General features: G+C 37.3%; 1 protein-coding gene across 4 annotated transcripts in view; it reads right to left on the minus strand.

Moving 5' to 3' along the window:
* Positions 1 to 22,967, minus strand: part of Ptger3 (prostaglandin E receptor 3) — a 203,715-nt gene that overhangs the window by 164,649 nt on the left and 16,099 nt on the right. For all 4 annotated transcript variants that reach the window (XM_048814069.1, XM_048814066.1, XM_048814067.1 and 1 more), the window contains exon 2: positions 632 to 811. In XM_048814069.1, the coding sequence (XP_048670026.1) occupies positions 632 to 811 (180 nt within the window). The remainder of the gene's footprint in view (positions 1 to 631; positions 812 to 22,967) is intronic.

The raw sequence follows: 22,967 nt of genomic DNA on the forward strand, positions 1-22,967 counted from the left end.
TTTAAATAACATCAATATTAATGAATATTAGTTACATCATACATTTTTTTCAACTTAATTAAACTTTTTAACATAAGCAGGAAAAAGTGACAGAGGAAAAGTGACAGAGACAATGAAAGAGAACACTGAAGACCAAATGTACTTGAAAAAAGAACAAGCTGCTACCCCTTGTTTTCAGTGATATATGGGTTTCTGTCCTCCATGTGCTCAGTATACTGGGATATTAACCATTCTTAGCCCCTCCAATAGACCAAGATCATTTATAATAAGTGTTTTCATCACATAAATAATCACATATTCAGCTACAAATGGCAGAGATCCAAAAAAACACACTAGACTGTTATTAATATATTTTCCTTTGTTTATGCTTCAGTGCTTTTGGCACACAAGGAATTATCTATGCTTCTTAGACCATTTAGCTTTATATAAAAATTCCACTTCAATGCATAAACAGTGGCATGCCAGAGATGCCTAATTCACAAAGTTTAGGGCTACTTGTTATCAAAAGCTGTGAACATGCAAGTTGGTTAAGTGTTCTCTTTCATGCTCCTGTCTGTATTATTTCATTAGATAATGAGATGGGCTGCCCTTTCTGTCCATCACTAGAGCAGCTGGAGACAGCATTTGCTACCTGGCAAAACTTTCGAAGAAGGATCTTTCTTAGCAGCAGATAAACCCAGGGATCCAAGATCTGGTTCAGTGAAGCCAGGCGAACAGCTATTAAGAAGAAGTTGCATTCTTTCTGCTTTTCTGTCTGCGTTTTGCAATGCTCAACAGATGTCTCGTTGAAGATCATATTCAACATCATTATCTAAGAAAAAAGGACAGATAATTGTTCCAAAGATTAGTAAGGTCAGACCCATCTCCTCTACACAGTATGCAGCACATATTGGGCTTTCTATTTTTTTCTAGGCACATAATATTTATTATCTGTTCTTTTACAGAAAAAGCTTATGAAACTCTACAGGAAACAATACCCAACATTTCACAACTAGAACACCCAGAAATCTCTCTTACTTATTTACATATCTAGAACAATTTTCCTGACAATAAATTTCTTTTTTTTTTTTTATTTTTTGGCTTGAGACATTCAGTTTTCAGCTTGTTGTTGTTTGAAGTAAAACAATACATACTAAGTAAAATAAATGTGGATTAAAATATTTAAGTGTTAGAAATGAGTAAGAGATAATTTTGTGATAGAAAATTGTACAAAATCTTAGTTGGTTCATCCCTAGCACTGCCAAAAAACTACTACTACAACAACAACAACAAAATCATTCAAAATACTTTCTTGGTATGAAAATTAGCCCTAAGATGTTTGCTTTTACAAGTTGATACCACTAGATAAGCAGTAAAACAATGTGGGATTCTTCTGCCCCCCGAAACATCTGCATAACAATGAAATTATCTTCAGAGACTAGACTTTCCTAACAGACCAAGATATTTAGCATCTCTGATGCTTAAAAGTCAATGTGGCTGGATATCACCCTCCAGGTCATCTTGATTTGGGGTTGGGATGAGAGGGAGGCTTGTAAACTTTATCCTAACTATTAATCAGGTTTTCTTATGTAAACTACTAATACTCTTTCCAAGTTTGCACCTCCCTTGTAACTCAAAGTGCTAGTGTTTTCATATATTGGGTTTTCAATAAGTTGGTTGGTAAATGGAAATGATTAAATCAGGGAACATTTCCAATCTCCGGACACAGCCCTGAGTTATACAAGACGCTCCTAAGGATTTTCCCACATTTTTGGATATTTGACACAATGCAGCTTTTTAAAATGTAGAATACATTTTAATATGTTTAAATATGTTCCTATGCTTGGTCCTTAGAATTAAGAAGCTTGGAAATAACACATCTTGGAATTAACCAAATTCATCTGTCTTGTTGCAAGAAACACCTACTGGTTGTTTTTTTTTTTTGCTGACACCCAAATGGGAGCCAACGCTCCCATAATAATCAAAATGCATTTTGACTTAAATGTCAGTAGTTTTAACTAAAAACAAGTCACTGACAAAAAGCAGAAGAAAAGGAAAAATAATAATCATGTTATCAATATTATTACATTAACATTTTCTACATCTAATTTGCCAGGGACCATGTCAAATTCTTTATATGTTAGCCGGGCATGGTGGTACAGGTCAGTAATCCCAGTGGCTTGGGAGGCTGAGACAGGAGAATCACAAGTTCAAAGCCAGCCTCAGCAACTGCAAGGCACTAAGCAACTCAGTGAGAACCTGTCTTTAAATAAAATACAAGAAATAGGGCTGGGGATGTGGTTCAGTGGTTGAGTACAATCCCCAGTACCAAAAAAAAATTTTTTTTTCATATGTATTTAATTAATAGTATAAAATAGGTGCTATTCCTACTTTCTTCTTATAGTTGCAGAAGCCAAGATTCAATGATGTGAAAGTCTGAGCCAAACTCAAATATAAGTTCACTAGTACATATGACATGTAGTGTTTTACAATTTTGTTTTTGGTCTCCCTCCACATACTAGACTAAACTCATGGCAGGAATTTAGGACTAGTTTTCCCCCCACTAGTATATTCCTAGTGCCTAGACCAATATTCAATGCACAGTAGGTGCTCAATAAATATCTGTAAATGAATAAATGTTTATACTTGAAGGAATATATTATGTGACACATGTACGAGAATATAACATTACATGACAAATTTATTTATTTAAATATAAATTATATTTACAATAATACTTATGAATGAATATTTGTGATTTTCACAAGAGAAAAAATGTATATAAGATGTTCAAACTCATTAATCATCAGAAAAATGCAAATTATGACAAAATAAGTCATTCTATACCCACTAGGTCGACCTCAATGAAGACAGGCTACCATATCAAATGTTAGTGAGGGTGTGGAGGAAGGACCACCCTGACACACTAACAGTAGGCACGCAAACTGGAGCAGCGATTTAGAAAACAAGCTGGCTGTTTCATCTGAGACCTGCCAGCAATGCCACTCCTCCGCCTATACTGTCCCACCTCTCTGCTCCAGAAGTTGTGTATAGGACTGTTCCTAACAGCACTACTCATGATAGTCACAGGGCAGGCACAACCCCAACATGCATTCATGTTCACAAGCATGGAAAGGAGCTGCCTTTTTTTTAATAACTATTTCCTAAATTTACCTTTCTTCACCTACACAGCTACTGAGTAGTTACAGTATGGCTAGAGCACAGTGAGAAGTTGGAACTAGCAACATTGATGATTTGGTGAATGATACAACTTTGCACATATTATGTTAAATAAAATGTATATTATTGAAATTAGTGTAACTTGTTTACTTTTTTAATGTCTCTGTAGAAAGCTTAAAATTAAATACATGCCTTGCATTTGTAGCTTATAGTACTTTCGTAGGAGACCCAATCTCTCTCCTAGGGCTCACACTTCTGTAGATGTTCTGCCCCCATATCCCAAATGGATTCCAGGATTCCTGAGCATTAAAACACCCCCAACCATACACTCCCAACAATGGCCCTTCCTTTCTTCCATCTCAGGCTCCACACTTCAGAATCATCATTGAATTTTTCAATGTCTCATCTTCTGTGATGCCTTTTGTGACATTCTTATCTTAGTTAGGATCCCTCCTCTCATTTGAATTAGAGCAGTGACAGACACCTATGTGGTGCATGCAATGGAATGAGTGCTTGTTCCACCAGAATCCACATGTTGGAGTCTTATGCCCAGTGTGATGGTGTTAGAGGTGGGGCTGTGAGGAGGTAACCAGGTTCAGATGAGGTCTTGAAGGTGGAGCCCCCATGATGGAATCAGGGTCCTTAGAAGAAGATGGAGAGAGATCAGAGCACATTCCCTCTGCCATGTGAGGACAGCCAGAAGATAGCTCTCTGCAAGCCATAAAAAGGGCTGAAATCAAATCAACCAGCCCCTTGATTGTGAACTTTCCAGACTCAGTACTAGGAGGAATAAGTGTTGTTTAAGCCATCCAGTCTATGGTGTTCTTTTATAGCAGTCTAAGCAGAAAAGACAGTGCATATAGATATCAAGCCATCAGATTCAGCTTCTTAACCCTAGCTCTGACCAAATCCTCTCCAACTATAAAAATGTCAATATCCTCCCAATGTCCACAAAACAGAAATTTAACTCTGGTATTTAAAGACGTTTAAGTTACTAATTCTACGTATCTTTTCAGATAGTCAGATTACCACAATACCTGACAAAATTATCATTCTAGAAACAAGAGGGGATCCAGTGGGCAACCAGTGGTCAACCATATATTTTGACACTGTGATTTCACTTATGGGAGTTTTTCCAAGCAAAAATTGTTACACAGCTAAAAAAATGTCCAGGGCTTGAATTGTGGCTCAGTGGTAGAGTGCTTGCCTAGCATGCACAAGGCACTGGGTTCGATCCTCAGAACCACATAAATGTAAAATGGAGATATTGTGTCCACCTAAAACTTAAGAATAAATATAAAAAATAAAAAATAAATGTTTAAAGAAGCATTGTCTATATTTGTAAGAAACTGTAAACACATGTATCTCTAACATAAATGTAAAGCTTAATAAAGGACAACTGATTCATGTAAGAGTTTACATAAGAATTTATATGAAAGAACAGTTTATACCATAGTATGATATATGAAAATTTTTATTGGTATTACAATTATATTGTGTAAAATAGATTTTGGAAAGGAATGGAATTATTGAAAAATGATTTATTACTAAACAAAAGTCAATAGGTTAATTTAAAATTTCATGTACATGAAAGCATTTTATGTGATCTAAGGAAATCTTTTCCTTATAGAAGGTGAATAAATTATTCCTTCTGTCAATTAATATTCACTACTGTATATCATATTTACTTAAATTATTTCCTTTAATATCTTCTGATGTTGACTCATACTCCTGTGGACTGAGTACTACTACTTACTGTAGTTGGAAAAGCAAGCAAAGTAATGTACCTTCTCCTCCAGAGATATTCATTTTTTAGTTTCTGGAACCTAGAATATAGTACTGTACATGGTAGAAAAGACTCTGCAGGTATGAAGAAGGATAAAGACCATGAGATGAGACATTATCCTGGGTTTTCTGGGTTGACCCCATGTAATCACATGGGTCGTTAAAATGGAAGAATCTTTGCCAGCTGTGGTCTGAAGGAGATACGACCACAGAATAGTCAGAGGAATGCAATGCTGCTAGTTTTGAAGATGAAGATGGGGAGCCAGGAGTGAAGGCGTACAAGTGAACTCCTCTAGAAACTGGAAAAAGCAAGGAAAGTGTTCCGTTAAAGCCTCTGGAGTGTAATGCAGCCATGTGAGCCCAACACTTCTGACCCAGACTTCTGACCTATAGAACTGTAAGAGAAATTACTGGGGATTCTAAGCTACCAAAAGAGTAGCAATTTTAACAGTAGCAATAGAAAACTGATACACCCATGTGCTGAGCTCCAATAAATATCAAGGGAATGAGAGGGAATAATCTTGCAAATTATTTGTTCTCTCTCCCAAATAAAACATCCTAGCAAGTCTGTTTACATTCTTCACTTTCTTAGGAAACTTTATTTAAAAATATATAAAAAAAAATTAAAAGCAAATTTCTCATCCAGCACCCATCTTCATTATCTTAATTTCTCAATTTGCAAGACGCAAAAATCAATGCTTCTTAATCCAGTGTCATTTAGTGAGATTTCACTGTATTTAACTAAAAAGTACAAAGTTACTACTTTTCAACTCAGTTGTCTTTATTGCAAAAAGCATTTATTCATTAATCTTTTTTTCTTTGTTTCATAACAATTTCAAAAGTTTTGCCTAGCTTTTGCCTTACTTCATCCAATAGTCAAATATATTTGACCACTTACCATCTTCCAGGAAGCATTCTAGGCCTCATCTAAAATTATATAAAAACTCACTTAAATTGTATTTTTAAAATTTTCTTCTATGAAATAAAGTATTAAATTTCTTTAACATTTTATGATCAGGAAAAAAATTCACAAAATTACTTATTACAATGTGATTTCAGTCATCTTACACAGCCCTTCTTTAGTATTTTAAAATTAATATTTTTATGAGGCTAATAATTTAAAATTATTTTTCGAAGGCTAACATAGGTTTCATATGCCTTACTGTAATTTCCTGTAATTTATTATCGACAATGCAATGATTATGAAATTAGGAAACTAAGTTCTGTAAGCAAGAGCTGGCACATGAGTAGAGACACTCTAGCTTTTCCCAGAAATCATGAGACGTGCAATATGAAGATAATTGGAATTAGAAGCAGTGAGCATGATACGGCCATTTCCAAATGGCAGCAGAGATCCAACTAGGGCTCCAAATCCTCATCTAATTTTGAACATAAATGCAAATTGTCATCTATCTGCTGACCTCCCTATACTTAATGAGATAAACAGCGCTTACCATGTCTGTAAGTGTTATATGTGTTTGCAAATATTTTTTAGATTATTCAGACTTTGAGAGAAAAACCTTTGATATGAATATGTAGATTTCTGGTGGAATTAAAATAATAACAATACTTCTTATGAGTGCAATTCTCCTTCCACAGGGAGAAGATACAAAGAAAAAACTAAATATTCAACCATCTCATCTCAGAGGTTCCTTCAGAACAGCCTCATCTAACAAGCGATCCCTTGGAGGAGCAGTGAGACCAGTCCTGTCTGAACAGAGGTGCCGATGTTCTGCCAGCATCCTCTCCAGTCTCCATGGGACTTCCCAAGTTCTCTAGCCTCTCCGCTTCCTGTTCTCAGTTGGAATGAGAGCTCTTTACATACTGGAGGTATCCAGAAACACAATTCTATCAGTGAGCTCCCAATTTTCCACCCCTACCTACTGTGAAGTGCAATAATGTTGCTCCATCCTAAAGGAAAAAAAAGTGAAAAAGTGAGTTAGTTGTCCCTTTCCAGGACAAAATTCTCTTAAATGTGTGAAGCAATTAACTGGGGAGAGTTTTTTTTTTTTTTTTTTTTAATTTTCCACATTTGGATTTTATTTGATTTGATTGAAGTGGGATTTATAATGACACATTTAAAAATCTTTGGTACTTCAGTAGAGCCTTGGGTTGTGGGCCATGCATTGTTAGTGAAGATGATAAATGAGTAAATCCATAACAACTAATTTGTGGGGGAGGAGATGAAATTGGTTACCTTCCCTCGGGCTCTGTTATGGGATGTTTACACATTTCCAGTTTATTCCTCACGTAAGTCTTTAAGAGAAATTTCCTAACAGCCCATTTTTTATCTATGATGTTTTGTTTTCCATAATTCTCTGTTGTTAGGCCTTCAGAGAATAACCTGCTCTACTGGAAATTCCCCCCTATCGTTTGATAAATGTGTTGCATTATAATACACAGAAACCAGTCTGGGCCACTTAATTGCATCATTTGAAGGATTTTCCTGGGAAGAAACTTCACCATGGATTAACAAACCATTGCAGTTTCTCCAGTTGTCCTCTCTGCCTCCCAGACTCTGTCCTCTCAGAAGCTTTCCTTGCCTTATCTAATCTGAGCACTTTGCAAACAAACAACTCATAAACATTTTAAAAACTACTAGTCGTTGTGTCATTTCATCTTTACTATATATAATTTTCTAAAGGTTTTTAATACAACAATGGATTAGAAATCAGAACAGCTGAATTCTATTGCTGGCTCTGCCACCATTTATGACTTCAGGAAAGTCATTTACTCTCCAGGCTTATTAAATTCACTAGTGGGGCAGACTGGATGGCCTCTGCATGGACTCATATGGTTAAATATTTTTTTTCTGATGAATTCTGAAGCAAGGCTTGAGAATAAGTAAGAATTTAATTGGGAAAAAATAAAGAAACCTAAAAGAAAACAGGTGTCCCTTTTTATGAAAGAGAAAATTCCTCTTCAGGAAACCTCCAAATGTGACTTTTGGTTAGGAATAAATAGAGGAGAGAGGAAAATTAGAAAGTTAGAAAGCAGATCATGTATGAGAACAAGGGATCAAATTCATGAAGCTTTGGGGGGAGATTCCTTAGAAGTGGCAGACTTAGGAGAACACACTAAGCAAGAGTCAAAGGTCTTTCAGAAATCTGACTCTGTTCTGCTTCTGGTTCAGAGGCCATTTGCCTAACTTTTGATCTTAATTTTTTCCCTCCTCTCCAGCATGATTAATGCCTGCTTACTGCATATCTTCTCCATCTGGTAGTGCAGTTGCAAAAATTAAAGTAAGATAAGAATAATGAGCACCTTCAATGTACATAGCATACCTCTTCCCACCCCCCGGGCACTATTGCATTATTGCATATGCTTCTACAAGAAAGTGCTTTGACAAAGAAGAACATTGGATGCTCAGAGGAGTATAGAAAAAAATGGATGTGTGATTTGTATGTGTGCTCTCCTAACATTTCAACCTAGTATGAAGTTTTGCCAAAAAAAAAAAAAAAGAAAGAAAGAAAGGAAAGAAAACACATCTTAAATTCACACTTTAAAAATGTTTGTAATGCAGAATATTTATTCCATCAACACACAGAGGACCTCAAAATTGTAAAGAACCCAGCAGCTGGATGCAGCATTATTTGTAACATAATATGCCTCTCAATTAGTATGAACCATAAATTCTGGGTGATTTGGCTCAGTATAGCTTACATATATGTTATATCCAGATAAATGTTTATCTTCTTATTAGAACAACCAAAAAATGTCAGTAAACAAGTATTAAATTCTGGTCAAAAAGGGGAAGGCAAAATCTACACCATAAAAATATTCATTCTTTGGAGTATAGATGGTAGATTAGCTTTGTGATGCATGAGTAGGAAAATCTATATCTATTATGTTTCTAATCCTTATACGGTAGGTGTCAAAAGAAAGTCTAATATTTTATATATATTTTACTATCAAGGTTTAACAATCATTAATCTTTAAAAATGTTAAAATTGAAGATAATTTTTTCTCCCCCCAAACAGTTTCATTTAAACCTGAAATATTCAATCCTGTTATCCTCCCAGAGAACTACAGTATTAGTGATAATAAAAGCAGTTGAATGCTTAAAGGAAGAATCAGAGATGTTAATTAGTTTTGTATTGAGGGATATTCACCTCAGCATAAAAATAAGAAAAAAAGCCTAAATGGTAAATAATGGGACCTATTAGAATTGTAGAAATCCACTGTATGCATTTTGTATCCGCATTCAATGCTGCCACATAAAAAATCGTATTTTGAAGACTAGTAGCCAGGATATGTTCAGGATTGAAAAGGAGAAACAAGGGGCTGAGTGATGGCTCAGTGGTAGAGCACTTGCCTAGCATGTGTGCGGCACTGGGTTCAATCCTCAGTACCGCAAATAAATAAAATAAAGGTCCATTGACAACTAAAAAAATGAAAGTTAATAAATAAAAAAGAAAAGGAGAAACAAATGTTTCACACCATTTTGTCCATTCACATTTCTACACACTACCTACTCCACCAGACCTAAACATAAAAACAGATGGTTCACCCCAGATCTTTGGGTGTTCAATTTGAAGGCTCTGATGTTAGGTAAAACGATGATCAAACATATTTTTCTCTGGTTAAAATGTCTTTTAGTACAGGGGTATCAGTCACAGCCCTCTAGGATGGGACATGAGTCCCCCCCTTTTGGTCCTCCAGTATAATACTAGCCCAAACCCTTAACGCCAAGGCTCCTGTACTAATTTTCACCATCCCTCACCTGCACATCCAGACTTCATTCAGTTCTTCAAAAGTGCCAGTTCTTTCTTGAAACTTTAGAACTATTGATCCTGGGATCTTAAAACTCTCATTGCCCCTTCTTCTCTTGACTAATTCTGACTTATGTTTTGTGTGGACTTGAATAAGCAGGTGTGTAGTAGGTTCCTTACCAAAAGCAAATCTTAATTCTTTAATTTCCCTTTGAAGGTTTTTAAAAATTATTGTTTGCTTTAATTATCACTCTCATTACATGAATATTTCTATCATAGTAGGGACCCATTTCTTTCATTTTGATATATCATGGCAAGGACCTAACCTAGAACATAATACATTGTAGACTAATCAATATTTTTTCATGAGCAAATGAATGGATGATAGTAAGGGTACAGTATATTCTACATATTTGGGAACAACAGATTCCAGAATTTCACAGAAAAAATCCCCCAACATTCATCCCTAATCAAGACTCCAGGCCTGCCTGCCTGCCTATTTGCTTTCCTTCCTTCCTTCTTCCCTCCCTCCCTTCATCCCTGCCTCCTTTCTCCCCTCTTTCCCTTCAGGATGACAATTTCAATCTAGGTACTGATGGACTCAGGCACATCTTCTTGTCAATCATAATTTTAAGTGAAATGTTCGAGTGTTCAGATAATAGCTATAGTAGTAACCCTGAAGCTGATAAATTGTGCTAAAGAATCCAAAAGAGAAGTTTGTTGGGAGTCGCCCGGCTCCAAAGACTAACTTCTCCATCCCCCAAGAAGAGCTGTCCAATGGTGAGCCCTGCTGGCTCACATGATCCTGCTGTCTAATGGTGAGCCCTGCTGGCTCACCTGATCCTTACCCACCAATCAGACTAGCCATGCTGGCTCACCTGATCCTTACCCTCCAATCAAAAAGCACCCCATGCCAACTGTCAAACCACCCCTGGCTCTATAAATATGCAGAGCTGTTCCTCAATAAACCGGCATTTGCTCCTACGAGCCTTGTTCGTTCTTTCAAAGCTGCTGTTTAAAATAAAACATATTGAAAGGAAGAGGAGCTGGGGTTGTAGCTCAGCGGTAGAGCACTCACCTAGCACGTGTGAGGGCCTGGGTTTGATCCTCAGCACCACATAAGAATGAAATAAAGATAATGTATTCAACGACAACTAAAAAATAATAAATATTAAAAATTTTTTTAAAAAAAGAAAGGAAGATTCCTATTGCCTATTTAATATTTTTTTTCAAAAATATAGCCCAAGGAAGAAAACGTGTATCAGCATAGTCTTTAATAAGGATACTTGGTCTCAAATTTTGAATACATAGTGTCAAAGTCCTTTTATTGCTATAACAGTGTCACACATGATTTTAGTACCCCTTGCTTACAGAATTCTTGTCCATAAATGAGTTCATATCTTATAATAAATATTTAAAGTACTCATCAGAGTCTAAGGGATAACATATGTTTGAGTCTCTTTTCTGCAGCTATAACAAAATACCACAGACTGGGTAATCTATAAACAATAGAAGTTTATTGGCTTTTGGTTTTGGAGGCTGGCAAGTTCAAGAACCTTGTACTAGCACTTCTGGAAGCCTTCACACTGTGTCAAAACATGGCAGAAAGGCAAGTGAGCACATGTGGGACAGAGAGGAAACTGGGCCAAACTCACCTATTTTATCAGGAATCTCCCCATAATAATTAATGCCAATTTAACAGCACTACCCGTTCATGAGGGAAGAACCCTCATGACCTTTTAAAGTTCTTTCCTTTTAGTACTGCTACAATGGCAAACTAAATTTCAATATGTCTTTTGGAAGGGTCATTCAAACCACAGTACCCATCACTAACAGTTCAATTTACTTGCAAAATTTCTGCCATTGTTAGGCTTCCAAGTATTACTGGCATCTGGAACTCCTAACATTGTATTAAATTATTCTCTTGTTTTCACTGCAATATCTTCATGAAATTCCCCAGCTTTCTTTATAGTCAACTCTCTCTGTTGATTGTAAATATGGGCTGAGTAATCATGCAATGCCAGATCCACAACTAGAGCAGAAAAAAGTATAAAAGTGTCACAATATATAACAGCACTTTTCCTTTTTCTTTCTTTCCTTTTTCTGTGTGTGTGGGGGGGTACCTAGGATTAAACTCAGGGGTGCTGTACACTGAACTACATCCCAGCCTTTCTTACTTAATTTTGAGACAAGGTCTTGCTAAACTTTGAGGATGGCCTTAAACTCGTCATCCTCCTGCCTTTGGCCTCCCAAGTATTTGAGATAACAGGCATGCACCACTGCAACTTTTTCTTTGATGTTAGAAATATTCTGTGATTTCTCTCTCCTTTTGAGGACACTAGGTAGCAGTGCTAAAGACATTAATTTTGCAGCCCCCTCACTTCACAGGTCCAAGCCATAATGAAAATTGTCAATAACAGTCCCTGACTTATAGCAAGAACTATGCAGGTTATTACCTAATGTTTTATTCAGTGTTTTTTTGTTGTTGTTTGGTTTTTGGTGCCAGGGGTGCTTAACCACTGAGCCAGATCCTTAGCTCCCCTTTTTAAATTGTGTTCAGGCAGGGTCTTGCTGAGTTGCTTAAAGCCCCATTAAGTTGCTGAGGCTGGCTTTGAACTCACAATTCTCCTGCTTCATCCTCCCAAGATGTTGGGATTAGAGGTATATGCCAAGTGCCAAGCTATTTCACTCATTCAGATATTGTGTATAATGAAAGTCATGCCATTATCATAGGGAAAATGCTTTGGGAGAATTCATTTATTCCATGTAGAAATTTCCAAGAATGTGTTTCTGCAGAATTTCTTCAGTGTCACCTCTTAAGTCTTTGAATTCAAATTAGGAAGAGGGTAGCTATGACATAACAGTATGATAACTTGCTATGTCCACGACAGTGTCTCCTTTTCATCCTGTCACCCAGGAAGATGTATGTAGCAGCACTGTAATACATCTTCAAAATCCTTTTATTGACCTCAGAGTTGGTAGGTGACAACCATCCAGTGTCACGTGATTATTACATTCTTCAGTTTTCAAACTACTTTTGTGGAAATATCCTACTTTTTCAGGAAGTCAGATTTTAAACTATCACTTAAATTATGGTCAGCACTTCAATTTTATATCAGGTTTGAGGGGAGTTTGAAGAAGATTAAATTCTCATTATAGTTAATGCAGGAAAATGAAAATTTTTAAACTGTTCATCTTCTATATTTACCCCCTTAGGCTGCTTTTGTTTCATCCATTGATTTATTTGGATTGATACCATTTGATCCAGCACAAAGTAAATAATAGCAAGAAGAAGGAACAAACATGAGGAAGAAAATTATTTTTCCTGTAATACAAAGTCCTAATTCCTCTGAGAATCAGAGTTTCTGTACAAGCTAAGCAAATCATATCACCTGACTCCATTTGCTCTCTCCCTCTTTAAAGTATGAGCTCCATGAAAGCAATTTTTATTGCACCATTTAGCTTCCTAGGGAAGGTTTTTTTGGTGGGAGAGGGAGTCCTGGGAATTCAACCCACTGGGAATTTACCACTGAGCTATATACCTATCCCTTTTTATTTTTTTTTATTTTGAGACAGGGTCTCACTAAGTTTCTTAAGGCCCTGCTAAGTTGCTGAGGCTGGCCGTGTTTGTGATCCCCCTTGTCTCAGTCTCCCACGCCACTGGGATCACAGACATGCACCACCACACCCCTCCTAGGGAAGATCTTAAATAGGTAATCATAAAATTATTCATGCCATTATCATAGAGAAAATGCTTTGGGTGAATTCATTTTAATACACAATTCCATGTAGAAATTTCCAAGAATGGTTTTGAGGGATTGGGGGATGGTTGGGACCAGGAAATATCTAGCACCTCACCCCATTTGACCAGAATAGCTCTGTTTTAATCTGTTTTTCTTAAGCTATTTATTAAAATAAATCACTCAGCTAAAAACAAAAGTGGAAAATCGGTGGGTTTTTTTTATCAGTGGTTTAATGTAGTGATAATAGAAATATATTTGAGAAATATATTTGAGACACAAGTGTGAGCCACATGTATACTCTGAGTTATCTAGTAGCAGCATTTTTCAAAAAGTAAAAAGAAACATGTATAATTGACCTTAATAATGTACTTTAGTTTATCTAGTATTTATGAAATATTAATTGCAACATGTAATCAATATAAAAAGTACCAGTCAGATTTTCCATTCCACATATTCATATTTCGTCTTCAAACTCTGGTGTGTGTTTTACACTGACTGTAGATCTCATTTTGGAACAATCCCTTTTCAGTTGTCTATCACCCACATATGGCTACTATCTCAGACCGTGCACGTTTAATGCTTTTTATTTTTTGAGACTTCCCACATATATTATCTCAATTAAACAACATAGATATCATCGCTGTGGTATCCTGTGGTATCCCTATTGGTTGCCTACCCAACATCCCATTCCCTTATCTCCCCTTCTCATCAGCACATCTATTTTCATCAGAGCCTGTGTGTTTCTGTAATGGGCCTGGGTCAGGGATAATCATGTGTTCCCATATTAAACAATGAGATCCAAAGGGGACATCTGGGGAAAAGTTTCCTCTTTTTATAGAAGACAGACATAGAAAACCATAGCTTTTCTCTCCTGCTAGAGGTTAAGTAGGAAGCCTGTACTAGCAACTCTCCAGCCACCTTAGGGAACAGCCACAGGATGGAAGCCAGTACCCAACTGTAAAAAAGAGATGGGGCCAACCTTGCTCCTTCATGTGAATGCTCAAGTTTTGAACTAACTGTGAAGACTGGCTGTGGATGTTAGGCTTTTATTCTCAAACTACTGTATTATACCATCTCTAACTCTGGGGACAACATGAGTGTCGTTAATCTCTCCAGCATCTTTTGAAGCATTGTTTTCCCCTTTGTTATTTTTACCCTGTTTCCCTATTGTTGCTAAAATCCCTCCTTGTTTAATTGTTCTTTCCCTGGGGCGACTCTCCAAACCTCCTTTTAATTTTTGTTTTCTTTGGACACCAGGCCTCAAAACAGCTGTTTTCTATTGCTCCCATTCATTGCTTCTAATGAACGTTTCTCTTCTGTTACAAAAACAATGTTGTTTCTCCCATCTTTGTCTGTCCTAAAAGTATTTTTGATCTTCCTAAGATTTTTATCACTAGTAACAAAGTGGGAATAATAAAGTTGATGAATAAAGAAAAAAGTGAAATAGTCTTTAAAATGTTCACAAATTTTGCTGTATTAATAGGATCCATTATTTATTCGATACAACTTGGAATAGGGGTTTGAGGGTGAAAAAAAGTTGGGGCTTGGTTTGTAATACCATCTATTAGCTGTGGGTCTTAAAATATGTAGTTTACTCGCCAAATATAAAAATAAAATAAAATTTAAAAGGACTAATACCGCCTATGTTGCCAAGACTGATGTGAAGGTTAATAACATAATGAATGTAAAATGTTGAAGTTAGGATTTATACAATTTCTGATTCTAAATCTGGTCTCCTCTTAACTATATTCCAACTTCCTTTCTTCCTTCATCCCACAATCATTTATTGACTGGCTGCTATGGGCCACACAGATTTGCTGACAAATAAAGCAAGATTTCTGTCTTAAGCATTTTATAATTTACAATGAATCGAATAAATAGAAGGATATTAATAAGAGACAGGCTATAGCCAAGTAGTTAACTGCATAGGCAATTGGATCAAACAAATCTGGATTTGAAGGCTGACTCTGCTTTGTGTTGGTGTTGTTGACCCTGGGAAAGTTACTTAACATGACAAAACCAACGATATCATAGTGTCTCCTCAAGTCTCATTGACAAAACAAGTGGGATTGTGTCTGTGAACTGCATCTGCCTGTGCCTTATAAAGTAAGCCTTTGCTAACCATGGGCAATCATCAAGGTCATGAATGTAAACATAACTGTGTACATCTAAGTGAAAAAGATATGTGCAGGTACTGTGGAGTAGAGAAGAGGGCCATTGAAATCAGTCTCCAAAGCCAGGCATACATGGGCATACCTGCAATCCCAGAGACTCAGGAAGCTGAGTCAGGAGGATCACAAGTGTGAGGCCAACCTCAACAATCACAAGATCCTGTCTCAAAATAAAAATTAAAAGAAAAAAAAAAGGTTAGAGTTGTGCTCAGTGGCATAGCACCCCTAGGTTCTATCCCCAGTACTCCACGCCCACGCCCCCCCCAAAAAAAACCACACAAAAAACGTAAGGCACTACCTCCTGCCTCCTCCCATAACAGTGGACACTTTGGAGAACTTGAAAGGTAATGAGTTTATACTTCAAAGTGTGAAATTGTGTGAACCATTCTAGGAACTGTAAAAGAGAATTCAAATTCTGTTTTGAATTAAGTTTTATGACTGAAGGTAAGAGTACTGGGAGAGGAATGGGAAATGAAGCTAGACTGGTGAGTGTAGCCAAATCCAAGATTTTGAGGATTAAACTAGGGAATCCAAACCATTTTAATGTGGGGTAAGCATGTGCTAGATGAAAACATGCCTAGAGTGCATGTTAGAGACACTGTGGTCACACTGAGGTCCTCTCAGGCTCTGTCTTCTCCATAACTATAAGAAAAAGATAAAAGCAGGTCTGCAAGAACCCCAATTGCACCATATCATGCTGGAAGTTTAAGGACTGTCAAAACAAATTTTCTAATTTTGACTGTAGTCAAACACTTTCCCACTAAGCAAAGAGAACTCAATAAACAGTTTTGTTTTATAAATAGTTTAGTGAAAAGAATAATATTTGCGACTTTTACCAGCTAAAAAATGTTTGCCTACTAAAACTTCATCGCTATGTGTTTCAAGCCTGAAAGACATACAGAATTGGATGAAATCGATGCTATTCCCTTACAAAAAGCACCCTCGACACTGCAGGTCTCATGGGTCAATGGGATCTTTTAACGGGTTACTATTGAACAAGTGAATTTCTTGTAGCTTTCTGTAGGGATTTTCAGAACATGTTCATTAGCAACTCAGGCTCCCCAAACCAATTAATGAATCAATGGATATTCTATAGGAAATCTTTAATCACTGTGATTAGCTGCCTTGTACATTTTTTTGGTTTGAATTCTCTTTTACAATTCTCAATCAACCTGTTCTTCCCTATAAAACATTCACAATGAAATAATTTTAAAAAATGCTTCAGGAAATTAGTAAAGAAGAAGGAAGCAATGGAAATGGAGCACTAAAGTGTACAGAAGCCTAGGGTCTACCAATTACCAGGAGTCTGATCAAGGAAAGTTGAATGATCTAAATCTTTATGTGCACAGCTGGAAAAAAATTGGGAATGAAAAATACAAATCTTATAAATTTTTATAGATTAGATAATATATTAAAAGATGGTTCTTAAGTACTTACACATAGTAGGCACTCAGTAAATAAAATCTTTTTATTCTATGTGGCTCTGTTCCGTTTCCTCTCTAACAGTCTCACTGTCATTCTATCACTCCATCTCCCCAATAGATATGTAGCAGGAAGTTGTGCAATGTGCGCGTGCACACATATACACATACACACATGGTCACTCACACACACACACACACACACACACACAGTTACAAAACCACATTACCATCCTAATGCTTCTGAGAATGAATTAGAAGGTAAAAATGAACCCCTGCCTTCTATTATTGGTATTCCAATTTAAAAGAGTCCTTTTTCTCTGTATTCTGGGTGGGAGAGAAATCACAGCTCCTACTTCCCGCTATTACCTTCCTTTTCCAAACCCAGAAGCTGGAGGTGACTGGTCCTTCTGCTGATATAGCTAGGGGGCAAAGAGCCCTGACTAGAGAGCCAGCTTTGCACCAAGGTTTTAATCTTAAGAGACTAACACAAAGAAGAAAGAAGCTTTCAGACACTGGACCCACCACAGCAGCATGCGGCAAGCCTTCTGAAGCAAGACTTCAGCTGTGTGACCTGAAGCTCAGCATCCAGATCATCCAGGCTTTGCCTGTCTTCCAAACCCTGCTACCAACTTTCTGTTGACTCTGTGAGTCCCTAATATCCTCCCAGCACATGCCCTTTGCTTGTGCTTGGAGTCAGTATTTTAATCAGCTCTTTTGCTGCTGTGACTGACAGACTGACTGGAACAACTGTAGAGGAGAAGAGATTCATTTGAGGGCTCACGGTTTCAGAGGTCTTAGTCCATAGTAGGATATCTCCATTCCTGAGGGCTTGAGTTGAGGCAGGACATCAAGGCGGGAGAGTGTGGCAGAGGAAAGCAGCTCATGTGATCATCAGAAAGCAGAGAGAGAGAGGTCTCCACTTGCCAGATACAAATATATACCCCAAAGCCACGCCCCCAATGCCCACCTCCTCCAGCCACACCCTACCTGCCTCCAGTTGCTAGTCAATTAATCCCATCAGGGATCAATCCACTGATTAGTTTAAGGCTCTCACAACCCAATCACTTCCCCTGTGAACCTTCTGGCATTCTCACACATGAGCTTTGGGGGGACACCACGTTTAAACCATAACAGATTCTGCTGTTTGCTACCCAGAACCAGTCTATGGAGGAGACTAAAGCTCTGCAATTGGAAGATATTTCCAAACTTCCTGATGCTGATGTATAACTTAAAAATGTATGCTAGAGGAAAGAATTTCAATTTGTTTCCTAATGTCTTTTAAAGAATAAAAGCTAATATTAATCTTCTTTGGGACCCAGGTAGATCCTTATTCTATTCTTGGAGGAAATTACTACCATTAAATAAATTTAAAAATCTACCACCCAGCATGTTGGCTGTTAGCACAGCCACTAATTTATAAAGAGAAAGTTAGTTGCCAGATTAACATCAAACCCAGACTACAACTCACCCTTTATGGAAAAATCCAGAAAGAACTTGCTTTTTCTTCTCTAGTCACCTTACTGTGGTGCTCATGGAGTGTTTGTGAGCCTTTACAGCCTTTTACAGCCACCTCTGATCCACTGCAAACCTCTCATTGCACTCTCAACTCGTTTCTGGAAAATTCTCTGAGCCTGAATCTCTAATTGTAGCTTAGCAAAACTCAGAGTACTTTTTGAAGATGAAGCAGGGTACTGAAACTTTTTGTCATCTATAGCTGTTTCTTCTGTTAACAAAACAAGAATAGAAAAGAAATATCTCTAGTGTTTAAACAGTAATTCAATTTGATGTATATACTGAAATATTATATTGCTATAAAGAAAAATTAAAATCCCACATGCAAACTGTAAATATAAAACTGTCAATTTAAAGTTTTGGAAAAAGAACACAGGACTTAGCCAAGAACATGAAAAGTTTTCTTAAACTGGTTCTTTAGAAGCCACGGCCTGGATTGGGGATTCTGACACATGGCAAGGAGCCAAGTTTAGAGGCCAAGGAACTTCTGGCTTCAGCCTTCCATAAGCCACTCCCCCTCATGTAATTTACATGAATCAAGCAACTGCTCCTCTCTTATTTTTTTTTCTTTTTTGCTTTCAGCTAGTTTGCTTTAGGTTTCTGTGTTTACAGTCAAATAATATTAATTTTAAATGTAGGGAATATTAATTTGGGAATTGCTACCAGTTCAGAATAAAAGGTCAACCACAATAAGAGCTGGTTTAATAACAACCAGGATAAACAGTTTCTTCTGAGACTGGGACTGTAAGTCAGTGAAGTCTGCCTCTATTTCAGAGCATCATGCTTCTTATGACATTTTATTACTTTATAAGCAAAACTGGCTAACTTTTGTGTCTCAGCGTGACTGTCCTGATCCATGTCTCAGAGAGAAACAGCAGCTATGTGATGAAACTTACATCCTGACTCTGCTATGAATTGTTACTTCCTTCCTGGGAGCCAAGTGTAGAGCCTTTTGTGGACTGCTGGTCATCCACCACCAGAGGCTCAGGGAGGAAGAGGGGTCTTTTCCTATTTCAGAGTCATGGGATGTGGATTAGAGAAACTACAGAGTATCTGGTAAACTCTATCTGCAAAATTGTGAAGAAGTCCACTCCTCCATGCCAGTCCCAGTTGCCATGGTCTTTCACCTTCAACAGCCTTCTAACTGGTCTCCCTGTGCCCACACATCTGACTTGCTGTAATACATTCAGTATCTACACAGCTACCAGAAGGGTCTTTTAAAAATATAAATCTAATAATGTCATTCCACTGGTTTGAACCAACCAGTGGTTCTCACTACATAATACCAGAACTCCTCAGGATGGCCTTACACCACTGGGTCCCAACATTGTCTCTGACATCAATGTACAGCACCCTCCCCCTCACACACACTTTCATCACCCTGACCTTCTCTCTATCTCTTGAACACACCAAGAGGTAATGTGTTCTCTCTGCTTTGTTCCCTCCTAGATACTTCTAGATGGATCATACCTATGTCTTTCATTCAGTTCTCAGCTTAAATGTGACCTCTCAAAGTTCCCCTGACAACTCAATCTACAAAGTTCCCCAGCCTTTATCTATCATATCAGGCTGCTCTGTCCTTAATAGCATTTACCAAAATCTGACTTCATGTTTATTTGTTTGTTTATTGTACTAGAATGCAAATTTCCCAAGAACGTGGAAATAGTGTAATTCACTACTGTATTTCTGGTGCCTAGAAATGTGCCTGGCACATACAATCTATTCAATAAACAATCATTGAATGCCTGAACAGACAAATGAATTCCAAATGGTTCTCAGCTTTGTTTCTTTATTGAAAAGTGACCATGGGAAATACCATTGCTCTTTAGAGTCACAACCTCATGTTTCTCCAGGGAGTCACCATATAGAAAACACTTTCCTTGAGGATAAGGGATACACAATTGCTCTGTGTCAATGTCTGGTCAATGAACCAACAGAACATGCTTTCTGCCTCTGCCATGATCAAGGTAATTTCAAGTTATTTTCTGGCTCATAAAATTGGCAGAATTCCTCAACAGTAAATACAAAACAACAGTATCATACAATTCAAAGAGTAAAAAGATGTCTCCAAATAAAATTTAGTTCTGATGGACCCATTGATGCTGAGGCTGAGCTTCATCTCAGCACCAGGGCATGAGGGCAATAAAGATGTCAGCTCTATTAGTCTGGGCTGTGAGCAAGAGGAAGCCACAGTCATTCTGGACTGCCCTCACCCTGCCACCTTCAGCATTTAACAGGATAAAACAACTTCCTAAAGATAAGCACAAGCATAAGGTAAGAAAGTTGCTGTCTCCACCAGGACACAGGATGGTGATGGCTTTCTCAAACTCTAGAATATGCAAAGACAAAAGGAGATTCCATTGAAGTTTTTCCAAGATGGAGAGAGGGTGTTCATCAGAAAGAAATCATAACTAACAATTTTAGATACAGAAATGTTGAAGGTCAAAACCAAACATCAAAGGAACTTGTGTCTGTAGAGAAAGGTCCATTGCTGAGACTCCAGAACTCTTCTGGATACGAGCTCCAGAAAAGTGGTGGGGCCAGAGGGTTAAATGAAGAAATCTCATGCCTGTCATGTGCTTAAGGTGTAAGCCTTGGTAGGAAAAGAAAGTGATGCATTTTTTTTTTAAAAAAGCCAGTATGTTAGATTGTAGAAGAATGAATTTTAATATTCTTTGTAGAGGACAGAACATGAAAAGCCTTCACTTTCTTTGAATCACTTTTCTATTTTGGAAAGGGAGGATCCTTATTAACTCTCTTGCATTCTTTCTCTTGGAACTAGTGTCATTAAAGTCACCTTCAGAAAACAGATGAACAGGTATGCCCTCATGACAAATCAACTGAAGGCCTCATGTGTGGACCCCCATCTCATTTTTTACAACTAGATTCATAGCTCTTGAAATTCAGAGGCGCAGATTCCTGACTGCTGGGAATAACATGGGAGTGCATTGCTTTTATATACAAAATTGTCATGGTCTTTTTACATTTTTATCCAAAAGTTCACTGTTGAATGCCTCATTTGCTTACCCTTTTACAGTGCCAGCCATAAGCTGAAAGACCCAGGCAAAGATTTCCTTGAACTGCAGTGCAAAATAATTCTCAGAATGGTATCTAAAGGAGAGAAATTCTTCACCCACCTTTTTTTTTTAAAAAACCCATTTGTCTCACCACCCTAAAAGTCTTCTCAAAGCCAGGCTCTCAAGCTGATGTGAATTCTTTTAGTTGAAAGTTTTTTTTTTTCTTCCTTTTTTAAATTCTTAGGTATAATGACAGTAGAATGTATTTTGGCAGAATATACATACATAAAGTATAACTTATTCTATTATCTCTTGTTGTCCTACAAGATGTGGAGCTACCCTGGTCGTGTATACAAATACAAGGCTAGGAAAGTTATGACCAATTAATTCTACTGTCTAGTCCAGTCTATTTCTATGATTCCCCTCCCCAAACTCCCTTGTTTGGGGTTGGCATGCAGAAATCAGAGAGAACATTCGGCCTTTGGTTTTGGGAGATGGGCTTATTTCACTTAGCATGATAGTCTCCAGTTCCATTCATTTACCAGCAAATACCATAATTTCACTCTTCTTTATGGCTGAGTAGTATTCCATTGTGTATATATACCACATTTTCTTTATCCATTCATCCATCGAAGGATACCATGGTTGTTTCCATATCTTAGCTATTGTGAGTTGAGCTGCTATAAACATGGATATGGATGTGTCACTATTGTATACTGTTTTTAAGTTCTTTGGTAGTAGACCAAGGAGTGGGATAAGTGGAGGTAAGTGAAAGGAGGATAAAAAACACTTCACTGATACTCAATATCAGACAGAAAGTTTCTTAAAAGCCAGCTAACCCACCCCCTCAATTCTACACCTGAGGAAGCAAAACTCTGAGGAAGCCTGAAGGCTTTTGTCATCTCCTGCAAGCTCCAGGCAGAGCCTGGCTCCACTCTCACCTCCCTTCCTTCAGGATGACAGGCATGTTTGGCACTCCCAGGCAGTCAGCAAAGGTATATGGTGGCCTGGCTTCTTGATATGGTCAACATTTTGAAAGATATTACTTTATAATTTAATGCAGATCATATTAGTTTTATCTTATTTTGAGTGGGAAATATTCTGATTTTAAAGCCAACTTATGTGAATTGCCATCTTGTTGTTTTAGAACTATAAAACAATGATTCTTACTAGCATGGAAGGCATTTTTACAAACCAAAATCTTTTTTGGAATGCGGTAATAATAATGAAGCAGAATATAGGCATCTTTTCTTAAGATTCCTAATATGTATATACTTCCAGGTCCTGAAGTCCAGTTGTTAACATTTTTAAACCTAATATCTAACATTTTTTTTATCACCAAATTTTCTTTTGAAATGTTTCTTTTGTCATTCAGTTATTTTCTTGGGCTTGAAATATTAATAATTTTATGAGATGATATATAGGCTTTCTTCTGAAAGCTGGT

The sequence above is a fragment of the Marmota marmota genome, unplaced genomic scaffold, assembly GCF_001458135.2.
Source record: "Marmota marmota marmota unplaced genomic scaffold, marMar, whole genome shotgun sequence".
Taxonomy (NCBI): domain Eukaryota; kingdom Metazoa; phylum Chordata; class Mammalia; order Rodentia; family Sciuridae; genus Marmota; species Marmota marmota.